This window comes from Camelus ferus, chromosome X (genome assembly GCF_009834535.1).
Source record: "Camelus ferus isolate YT-003-E chromosome X, BCGSAC_Cfer_1.0, whole genome shotgun sequence".
In the NCBI taxonomy this organism is placed as follows: Eukaryota; Metazoa; Chordata; class Mammalia; order Artiodactyla; family Camelidae; genus Camelus; species Camelus ferus.
The window spans coordinates 7,055,530-7,067,862 of NC_045732.1; the positions used below are offsets into that span (position 1 = coordinate 7,055,530).

General features: G+C 38.0%; 1 protein-coding gene across 1 annotated transcript in view; it reads right to left on the minus strand.

Moving 5' to 3' along the window:
* The window catches only part of OPHN1 (oligophrenin 1), a 441,200-nt gene that overhangs the window by 71,503 nt on the left and 357,364 nt on the right, over nt 1-12,333 (minus strand). The window contains exon 15 of the mRNA XM_032475625.1: nt 3,790-3,949. Coding sequence (XP_032331516.1) covers nt 3,790-3,949 — 160 coding nt within the window. The remainder of the gene's footprint in view (nt 1-3,789; nt 3,950-12,333) is intronic.

Genomic DNA, 12,333 nt, shown 5'->3' on the forward strand with positions numbered 1-12,333 from the left:
TTAAACATTTAAAGCAGTAGTTACTTTTCAGAGCTTGTCCTGCATGGCATGTCTTGGGAAATGGAAACCACTATTCACTCTTTCCTTCAGAAAACTAACTCCTTTCTAGGAGTCTATGGCTCCCCTATCTCCTTGTACTCCTGTCACTGACCATTCTTTCTTGATCTATTTTGTGGTTTCTTCTAATGGCCCTTCAAACATTGTCACTCCCTAGATTTCAATCCTTGGTCTAATGTTTACTTTCTTGCTACAAGTATTCCTTAGGCAAGAATATTCACTCACATGGTTTTAACCACCACCTCTGTGTTACTGAAGGCCAACTCTATTTCCCTAATCCTGTTCTATTCTCTGACCTCAGATGTCTCATAGGCATATCTATTTTAACTTGTCTCAAACTGAACTCCTGCACTTTTTTTTTTACAAATCTTCTCCTTCCTCAGCCTATCATAGTAAATAGCAACTTCATCCTTCCCACTGCTCAGATATAAAATCTTGAAGTTATTCATGACTCCTCTTTCTCTCACATTCCACATAAGATTTATCAGCAAATCCTGTTTGCTCTACCTTCAAAATTATTTAGAATTGACCACTTCTCACCATCTCCACTATTACCACTCTCATTCAAGGCACAATCATTTTTTATTGCACTATTGAAACATGCTCCTAATTAGTCTCCATGCTTCTACCCTTGTTCCCCTACAGCTATTATCCACAAATCATCCAAAATATTTCTATTAAACATAAGTTAAATCATGCCATTTCTCTGGTCTAAAACTTCATTCTATCTTACTCAGATAGCAAAGTCAAAATCCTTCCAATGGGTTCTAAGACCCTAAAGGATGTACTCAGCTTTCCCTCACCATTTCCTCTCTGAAGCTATCTTTCTTCTGTTTCTTCTTTTGATTAATCCCTTCTAGCCAATCTGAACTCCTTGTTGTACTATGAACATGATAGGCATACTTCTGCCTCAGGGATATTCCAATTACCATTTCCAGCCTAGAATGCTTTTTCCCCAGATATCTGAAAAATTATTCCTTTATTTCCTATGGGTCTCTGCTCAAAAGTCATCTTCTCAATGAGGTCTTCCTGGCCACTGCATTTAAAATTTGAAAATCACTTTGCAACCATTTCTATTACCCTTTTCTGCTTTTTAAAAAACATTTTTATTGAGTTTTAGTCATTTTACATTGTTGTGTCAAATTCCAGTGTAGAGCACAATTTTTCAGCACATGAACATACATATATTCATTATCACATTTTTTTCACTGTGAGCTACCACAAGATCTTGTATATATTGTTCATCTTAATGCTCTGATTATCATCTAACATACTATATATTTTACTTATTTTGATACTGTTTTTATAAATTCCATGAGGGCTGTATTGCCAGTGCCTAAAATAGTACTTGGCAAATAGTAGGTACTCAATATATATTTTATGAATGAATGAATCAATTGATTAATGAATCAGTAAATGGTATCTGGGCTTTAGACAAAGAGTCAGAAAATCACAGCCCACACACCTGCTGCCAATTTTGTAAATAGCATTTTAATGGAACATTCATTTGTTTATGTTATCTATAACCGCTTTCCCAATACAAAGTAGAGTTGAGTGGTTGTGACAGAGATCTATGACCTGCAAAGCCTAAAATATTTACTGTATGGTTCTTTAAGAAAAAAAATTGCTAATCTCTGCTTTAGATTCATAGTCAACTACTTCTTAGATATTGTTCTCTGGATATTGTTCAGAAATCTCAAATCCAACCTGTCCCAAACTGACCTTTTTTTCCGTCTCCCCAAAACTTTCCGATTCTGTATTTCTTATATGTGTGGAATACAGCTCCATCCATCCAGTCAGTCAAGTTAGAAATCCAGGATTCAGACCTCTCCCTCTCCTACATTTTCCACTTCCAATCACCAATTCCTACTGCTTTAGCCTCTTTGTTCTTCTTACCACTGGCCTAAGACTACAATTATTTATTGTTCAGATTATGGCAACTATACTCTCTCTCTGTGATCCATCTTTTACACTACAGCTAAAATAATGCCTACCAAATGTAAGTCTGTTCACCATACTACTCTCCTTTCAAGCAATGCTTTCACAAGCCTGCAGGAACAATTTCAAACATTCCAAACTCCTCAATTAGGCAAACTAGTCCTTTTAGGATCTGGACACTGTCTCCAATCACATCCCCTGCCACACCTATTTCTATTTTATGTTCCAACAATACCAAATGGCTTGGGGTTTTATGCCCGTGGGCCTTTGTTCATGCTGGGCCATCTCCTCAAAATTTCCTTTCCCTATTTCCCTTTCTTTCCCATCTGAAGTATTGACCTAGGGTATACTTCTCTGCAAATACACATCCTTAATAGTACCAAAGTGCCCTGTATATACCCAATAATATCACTGTACCGAAATGACTGGTGAGGTAGCACTCATTTAGTGCTTAATAATGATTAAGTACTTCAACTCTGAGTCAGGCTATTTGGATTTAAATCCCAGTCCTTTCATTAGCTAAACAGCCTTTGGCATGTGACTGTCACATAGCATGTGTTTATTATCATCTTCACATTTCAGTGAAAAAAATTACTATCAGAGAAGTTACATCATTTGATGTAATGCAGATAACATGCAGAGAATGTCAGTTTTCCTCCAATATCCATTCTCTCTCTCCCTCTTCTTTTGTAAAATAATTAAATTCTTAGCTGGGCACATTGCTACCCCAAATAAAACACTAAACTTCCCTGCCTCTATTATAGCTAGATGTGACAATAAGATTAAATTCTGATGAATGGTATGCAAATGAAAATGATATATGTGACTTCCAGGTCACAAACTTAAAGAAAATGGTTATACTCTCCACTTCCTTTCTTTCATCCTTCTCAGTTGACATCATGTAGAATATTTGGTCACGCAGATGAAGTGGCACCTAAGGGATGTTGGAACAACAACAAAGAAGTAACCAGGGTTCTTGTCCCTGTCAAGTCACCATATCAGCCCTGGAGCACCTTTTTGGAGTGTTCCACAACCAAGAAAAAAAAAAATGTCTCTTGTATTGGAGCCACTGTGTTTATATATGATGTCTTGGCAGCTTAATCTGTATACTGCCTAATATAGCTAGTAAGTGGATTTGGACTGTGGATACCACCTGGACTATATCATCAGACCCCTCACGCTAAAGAAAAGTTTTTATTGAATTGTGCTCTGTTAGGATGGTATTGACTGCTAGAATGCTTAGAGTCAAATGTCGGGACATTTGTAGCAAGTGTATAGGACTTGTCAATAAAGATTTCTTGCCTAGCCTCATTCCTGGGTTCATTTTCTGTCTCTATCCTTATTTTTCATTTTACCTAATTATGTATACCACCTCATATTTTACATACCACATAAAATTTATATTACCTTAAGTTCTGAAAGAATGTGATGGGGTTTAAATAAGTATTGCTTTCTTTATGGTTTAATTTTACATATACCAGTTTTATCTCTATTAGTTTTCTTTGTTTACATGGCTGTTTCCATACTATACTGTTAACTCCTTAAAGGCATGAACAGTGATTTTTTTATTTCTCCATACCACCTAGCATGGGCCTTGATAATAGTTACATTCTCCAGAAGTGTTTGCTGAGTGAATTAATTTCACAGAGTCAGAAATGCTATTAAATGTCATTGTGTCATATAGAATTTCCTTCTATTATAACTGGAGCCAGGGAGAAGACACAATTCTAAAAGGTTGCTAGGGGAAAATGTGACATGTTTGGAGGAGTGATGGTGAGGACAGAAAATACATACCTTAACAAAATGTTCAATTAGGATTTCCACCACAATGTTCTGGAATTTGATGTTCATCATGGCAGCCACAGTGTCCTCCTGAGCTCTCATCAGAGTGGGTCCAAAGATCACCCCCATGTTAGAGGGGGTCATAAGATTCTCTTTGCTGTGCTCACACACACTGCCAGAAGAGAAAGAAAATTATTAACAAGATTCTCTCCAAGACCCGCTTGTAACCAAGACTGTGTTAGGTGCTTTAGGGAGGAAGAGAAACTAAAAATCAGAAAGAAAAGAGAAGCCCAAAATATACATGGGAACAAAAGATTACAAAGGAAGCAATTAGCAAAGACTAGTATATAATTAGGGGCCAAAGTGAGACAGAGCTAACTTACTTCGTAGCACAGTAGGAGTTAAATGAAGTAGGGTGGGTGGATATAGTTAGAAAGTATTTGAAGAGACAGGAGGAAAGCAAGATGAAATTCAATGGCAAGAGGCAGATCATGTATAAAGCATATATAAAGAAGAACAAATGGAAAGAATCTGAAAATTAAATATATATATCTGAATCATTTTGCTGTATACCTGAAATTAACATTGTAAATCAATTACACTTCAATGAATTTTTTTAAAGAAGAACAAAGCATATGTAAAGAACAAAGCACACAGTGAAAGTGCTTACCAGTCTCATCAGTCAGGCATCTATCTCCTTTCCCACCCAGAGTCAGAGAGGCAAAAAACTCAAAGTGCTGAAAGGGATCCTTAAGGTTAGCACTTTACCATTGTCTTCACTTTACAGATGAGAAAACAGTGGTCCAAAGAAGGAAAGGAATTTTCCTGAGGTCACAATCATTTAGCCTGATTAGGGTAGGGCTTGTAATCCTAAACTTTCTGATCTCTTGTCACTTTCCTCACTTAAATCACCTTTAGTGGCTTCCTATCACTTATAGGACATGGCCAATTCTCTTCAAAGTGGCAATTAAAGTCTTGAGTAACTTGGCACCTATTTCCAATTCCAATGCATACTCAGGCTGTGAAGCTGACCTGGGTTTGAATCCCAACACTGCCACCCATTAGCTGTGCAACAGTGAGTGTTAGTGACCTGACCTCTCTGGGCTTCAGTGTTTCCACTTGCAAAAATAGCATCCTCCTCAGAGGTTTGTGAAATAAATGGAGCTAAATTTCTTTAGCATGGTGTCCTGGAAATATTCCATGATAAATATCTGCTGTTATTATTACCTCTCCAGGAGCCTCCATCTAGACACTGCTGACCTCTGATGCTCTTATATACTACACTGCTTAGATTAGGTTTGGGGGCTGCATCGTGCTGTTCCAGACCTCCATATCTTTGTTCATGTCATTCCCTCTGTTTAGAATGTCTCCCTCTTCCTAGATCTAAAGAATATCTATTCATCCTTTGAGGCTCACTTTAAGTGACATTTTCCTCTGGGCTCTCACAGCCTACTGTCCTCACCTTGATTGACACCACTGGCAAGTAGTAGAGTATGTTGCAATTTTCTGTTTCTTATCTGCCTTTCCTACTAGGTGGTAAATAACTTCCAAGGTTGTGTGCCTCACACAGAGCAGGTACCAATTAATTATTTTTAATGGAACTGAGTACCTCCAGTGCTCTTTCACATAGTACTGGAGGCACCCAAGTAAAAGGTGTGCAGCCTTTTGGTCAGTTTGGCTGTGGGGGTGGGAAGGTGAGGGAATGGAACAGCCCACCACAAATACTTTCTTTTTTTTTTTCTTTTCTTTTTTCAGCTTTATTAGATAGAATTATTACAGTTTGACTGCATATATACATTATACTGCATGTAAATACATATATATAATATACTGCGTATTTTTTAGCTGCGTATTTTTTAGTTTGTATATGAAACACTAACTTTCAAAACCTGCTCAGGTCAAGGCCCTGGAGAGACTGACCCCATCAATAGGACTTACCCCATCAATAAGCAGGCTCTTATCACTTAGTAGGTAATTGACAGGGACAGAATCCGTAGACAAATCCTAAATCTGTTAAGCTCAAGACAAAGGCTGGTTGCCATTCAGAAGATAATGAACAGCAACTATTCACAGGCCTTTGGTATTGGAACTCTGGTGATGAGTCCCTTTTAACAGTTTAAAGACTTCTGTAATCAACCCTTATTTTTTAGTGACAGAATATTTCAGATGTTGAAATAGAAAAGCAACTCCATGCTGCCACCAAGCGATCCAGAATGGCTAAACCAATAGTAACAAGGCAAGGACACTTGTGAGACCACAGCCTCCAGCATGTGTGAATGCTTATCTCCTTTTGAGAGCTTTGAACGGAAATGACTTTGGTTGAATGTGCCAGAAGTCACTTAATCCTTATAACTCCAAAAGGCAGAGTATTTTATCTCTGAAGCCTGGTTTCACAGAGGGTAAAGTACTAAGTGAAGGTCAAACAGTTTGTGAATACATATTAATATAGGGATTCAAGCCCATATCCGTTGGGTTCCAAGTCCCACAGTCATTCCTGGATCCCATTATCTGCTTCACTAATTTCTCTCAAGAAATCAGCCTCTTTAAGCTAAAGCCACCTTCTATTCTCTGAGGGAGGTTCTTGGTATCCCATTTAGGACACTCTTTTCCTTCTTGGCCTTCTTATGAGATTTGAAAGGTAACCTATTATTTGGGGAGATTTCTTTCCATTTGACATCTCTCTTTTTATTATACATTTTGAAAACCATTAAGAGGCATAAGTTACACTGTAACTTGTGGGTTAATGAGATGAATGAAACAAAAAAGAAGGGCATCATGAGTAGTGAATTAGGTAGGAGTTTGTAATATGATTTGACAGCAAAGAAATCTTAAATTCTCCAGTTCACATAGACCAGAGTAAAAGAGCACAACCTCTTGAGCATCAAATTTAAAACAAAGAAATACATATTAAAGGGAGGTTTTTAAAAAATCTCCAGTTTGCAAAAAAAAAAAAATTTAATTAGATGGTTTAGATCAGAGGTCATAAATTAAAATGCCTATAAAAATAGAACTACTTTATGATCCAGTAATCCCACTTCTGGGTATATATCCAAAGGAAAAGTAAGCAGAATTTCAAAGCAATATCTTCACTCTTATGTTCATTACAGCATTAGTCACAACAGCCTAAGCATCCTTAGATAGAAAAATAGATAATTACACACAATGGAATATTAATAAGCCTTAAAAAAAAGGAAATCCTGCCATTTGCTACAACATGGATTAATCTGGAGGACTTATGTTCAGTGAAATAAGCCAGACACAGAGAGTATAATGATGGTCACCATGGGCTGGGGTGAGGAACGGGTAGGTGCTGGTCAAGAGGTACAAAGTTTTAGTTATGCAAGATGAGTTCAGTTCTGGAGATTTAATATATAGCAATGTAGTTAACAATATAGTTAACAATACTGTATTTTATGCTTGAAATTTGCTAAGAGGTTAGATCTTAAGTAGAAAGAAGGAAGGAAAGAAAGAAAGAAAGGAAAGAAAGAAAGAAAGAAAGGAAAAGGAAGGAAGGAAGGAAAGAAAGAAAGAAAGAAAGAGAGAAAGAAAGAGAGAAAGAAAGAAAATAGTAACTATATATGAGGTGAGATATATTAATTGGCTTTATTGTGGCAATTATTTCATATATACATATAACAAACATCAAGTTATATACTATAAATATATACATTTTATTTGTCAATTATACCTCACTAAATATGAAAAAAAAATTGAATAAGTTCATTAAACTAGTTCCATTACTAATGCGTGGCATGACTTTGGGCCTATCTTTTCCTCCTTAGGTATCTGATCCCTCATCTATAAAACAAGAAGGTTACTGGGTAATCTAAAGAGCCTTTCAGCTCAGCCATTCAGTGGATCTAAGAAAGACCTTCTTCTGAAAATAATGGGAAAAAAGACAGCCGCACATTATGTGTCTACTGTTGGAAGACCATAAAACAAGTTATGAAGTATCTTTCCTTCCCTACTCTAAATACTCCCTACTGAAAAAAAAATAACAATGAAAAATATCTAAAAAAAATATTTTAAAAAACTGGAATCAGAGCAAGTCTCTTGATCTAACTATAGGGAACTTAAAAGGACGAATGACATGTTTTATTTAATAAATAAATGATAAGAAAAAAGAAAGAGATGAAGGAGAAACCTATAGATTGGGAACATGGTAAAAGCATAGAAGCCCTATGCTATATTGTCTCAAGCCTTGGCCTCTGTGTTCTTTATTAGCCCTCCAGATTCTGATACAACCAAACATTTGAGAACTACTGCTATAGATAAGGGATCACCAAACCATGGCCCTTGAGCCAAATCTAACCTGGTTTTATAGACGAAGTTTTATTGCAGTACAGCTATGCTTATTCATTCACATATTATCAATGGCTGCCTTTGTACAATAAAGGTAGAACTAAGTAGCTGTGACAGAGTCCATATTGCTCACAAAGCCTTAAATATGTATTATCTTGTGGAAAACATCTACTGACCTCTGCCAGAGATTAAAAGAGGCTTAAAAAACATTTGAACAGATTGCTACATGTGGATGTTATTTGGATCCTGATTCAAAGAAAAAACATATGACATATTTGAGAGTACTAGAAATGTGAACACAGAATATTTAATGATATGAAGTAATTATTAATTATTTTAGATGTGGTAATTATATTATGGTTATGTGTACAAAGAATTTTTGTTTTTCAATATACATACTGAATTATTTATGTATGCAATAACATGATGTCAGATTTGCTTCAAAATAATATGGCAGGAGGGAAAATGGATAGAGCTATAGTGAAACAAGATTGGTTACATGTTCATAACTGATTCTTTCTACTTATTATACTTGAATATTAAATATTGATATTCAGTATTGAATATTGTATATACTTGAAACCTTGCATAATTAAAAGCTTTTAAGTGGACAAGATACTAATAGAAGGGGAGAGTAAGTCAGTGTCTGTCACAAAGTGAGCAGTCCCAATCCTTGAAGATGATGCCCTTAAGGGCAGACTGCTTTGGTTTCCTCCACTGGTGTTAAACTATTTGTAGTTTACTTTAAATACTTCAACATAGTCAGTTCAATATCCTGAATTTCATCAATGACATCAGTCGCAACCACATCATTATTTTATTATGTACCACTAAGAAAGATAAAAACATATCATTGTCAAATCATTATGTAATTTTGTTTACATTTGTTTATTGAGTAATACTCATTTTATAATGTTGTGTCAAATTCTAGCGTAGAGCACACATTTTCAGTTATACATGAACATATATATATTCATTGTCACAATTTTTTCACTATAAGCTTCCACAAGATCTTGTATATATTTCCCTGTGCTATACAGTAGTCTTGTTTATCTATTCTGCATATGCCTGTCAGTATCTAAAAATTTTGAAATCCCAGTCTGTCCTTCCCACTCCCTGCCCCCTTGGCAACCACAAGTTTCTATTCTATGTCTATGAGTCTGTTTCTGTGATGTATTTATTTATTTCTATATTTTTTTAGAGTCCACATATGAGTGATCTCATATGGTATTTTTATTTCTCTTTCTGGCTTACTTCACTTAGAGTGACATTCTCCAGGAACATCCATGTTGCTGCAAATGGCGTTATGTTGTCAGTTTTTGTGCCTGAATAGTAGTCCATCATATAAATATACCACACCTTTTTTATTCAGTCATCTGTTGATGGACATTTAGGCTGTTTCCATGTCTTGGCTGTTGTAAATAGTGCTGCTATGAACAGCAGGGTGCAGGTGTCATTTTGAAGTAGGGTTCCTTCTGGATATATGCCCAGGAGTGGGATTCCTGAGTCACATGGTAAGTCTATTCCTAGTCTTTTGAGGAATCTCCATACTGTTTTCCACAGTGGCTTTCCTTGATTCCCTCTCCCACTCTTAATGATTTAGATGTCTTCTTTTACAATTTTGTGTTTATTCTCTTTGTAATTCATGGCAGTTATCTCGTTTCCAGTTATGAGTTTCTCATTTTTGTAGCATCCTGCTTCTTTTCTATTTAGAGTAGACCTGTCAATATTTCTTTTAGCGTGGGTTTAGTGTTGCTAAAATCTTTCAGTTTTCGCTTGTCTGTAAATTTATCTCTCCTTATATTCTAAAGGATAGCCTTGCTGGATAGAGTATCCTAGGCTGCATCTTTTTTTCATTCAGGACTTTGAATATATCTTGCCACTCCCTTCTGACCTGTAGTGTTTGTGTAGAGAAATCAGCTGAGAGCCTTATGGGGAGTTCCCTTGTAACTCACTCTTTGTTTTTCTCTTGCTGTCTTTAGGATCATTTCTTTATCCTTAACTTTGGCCATCTTGATTATGATATGTCTTGGTGTGGGTCTACTTGGGTTCTTTCTGTTTGGGACCCTCTGAGCCTCCTGTACTTGGATATCTAATTCCTTCTTTAGGTTTGGGAAGTTTCAGTCATGATCTTCCAAAACCTTTTCAATCCCCTTTGTTCTTTCTTCCCCTTCTGGGACCCCTATTATTCTTAGATTGGCATGTTTTATATTATCCCATAGGTCCCTTATATTGTTTTCATTGTTTTTTATTTGTTTTTCTCTCAGCTGTTCTGATTGGGCGCTTTCTGTTGTCCTGTCTTCTAGGTCACTTATTCATTCCTCTGCATTATCTAGCCTGCTTTGCACACCCTTTAGATCAGTTCTCATCTCAGCAAATGAGTTTACTAATTCTTTGTTTCTTCTTTATAGCTTCAATTTCATTTTTGACATATTTTATATCTCTAAACACTATTTCTTTTAGTTCCTTCAGTACTTGATCTCTCTTTTTTTGAAATCTTGATCTAGTAGGCCATCAATGTCTATTTCCTTGATTGTGCTTTCAGGGGATTTCTCTTGATTTTTTTAATTGGGAGTGGTCCTTCTGCTTCATCTTGCTCATATCTCTCTGGCACTGTGGCTTAAGGAGTATCAGTTATCTGGTTCTCCTAGAGATGGTGTGTTCTTGATGATTTTATCGAGAGGTCTTTGTGTCTTCACCCTGTTTTGCAAACTCAGCTTGTTGTTTCCAGAGACCCTCTGTTGGCACCCTCGACTGTGCTGCTCCCAGTGGCTGTTGGCTAGCAGATCGTGCCCCCTCCCAACACTGGGTCAGGTGCTGAGCTCTTAGCCGGTGGGCGGGCAGGTCACTCCTCCTTCCAATGCTGCAGTTAGATGCTGCACTTGGGCGAGGCAGGTGGGCTGGTCCTGCCCCCTCCCAGCACCATGGTCAGGTGCTGCATTCCTGCTAGGAAGGAGGGTGGCCGCCCACCCTCTCCCAGTGCCAGCTGCTCCGCTGCTCTGTGCAGCTGCCTGCTCCACCTCGGGACAGCACTCCAAAGGTGGGCTCAGGGAAGACCGCGGAACAGCCCCATCCCTGCTCCAAGCCAAATCTCAGCACCTTGTTTGTCTTGGCAGTGCGAGTTCTCTGACGTGCCAGGGCAGAAAGATCCTATCTGCCTCGGGCTATAAACAAATCTCAGTCCTGCCTAGGAGGTTGCAGAGCCCCTGGGTGCAGATTCAGGTCTCGGCCCCTCTGCACAGGGGATATGGCAGCTGTGGCTGTGCCCCCACCTCTCTTCTCACGAGAAGCACCAGTAAAGGTGGTGCAGGTCTGAGGAGACAAAAGCTGTGGTGCCCCTTCTCCCAGGGCACACCAGCCATGTTGCTTTGCTGTTTTCACAATTTATGGGGGCCGAGGTTGTTCTGCTTCATATCCTCTCTCATCCACGGTGTGCAGCACCCTGCAGTCTCCTGGGGCTGCCTCGGTGTAGCCACCCCAGTCCTCTGCCCAGCTTGGACAGCCTGTCCCAGCCACAGCTGCCAGCTTGTGTCTTGGGCTGAGAATTGTGGGGACCCTTTGTGCCCGTTTAACTCAGTTCTGTCAGTTAAGGGGTGCTCAGGGCAGATCTGAGCCTTGGAGAATCCCTCTCTGTCCCACTGGCCTCTCTGTTGGAGAGGGGAGACCCAGCAAATAAGTGCCAGTCCTTCTTTGCCACACCCCCCCCATGGGATCAGTCCTGCACTGTTTTGCTTTTTCTTCTTTTTTTCCTTTTCTCTTACCAGATTTTGGCGTCTTTGTCTTTTGAAGAGGGTGATGTTCTGTCGGAGTTCGGCAGGTGCTCTGGTTGGCTGAGTAAGTCCGTAGATGTGAGTTTTGGTGTATTTGTGGGAGAGGGTGAGCTACAAGCGTCCTTCTATTCCACCATCATGCTTCTTTCTCCCATTATGTAATATTTTTGAAGACATTTTAAATAGAAAATAAACTAAACAATGCACATAAATTTAATTAAAGTGACTACAATATGAGCAGCTATGACCATGTTCAAGCATGTAGAGGTTATGATTATTATATCAAAACTGCTAAGTGACAACAGTGATTTTAAGGAATCATTGATTTACTATACTTCAATAAAAAGAAAAAGAAAAAAAGAAACCATTGATTCTGAGATGCATACAGAATTTAGGTTACAATTTGAAGAAAAAACAAGTGCCCCTTAGAATTGATGAACTTTGATATATGTGTTTGTTAGTTTTCATGCATACTCTCGGACAA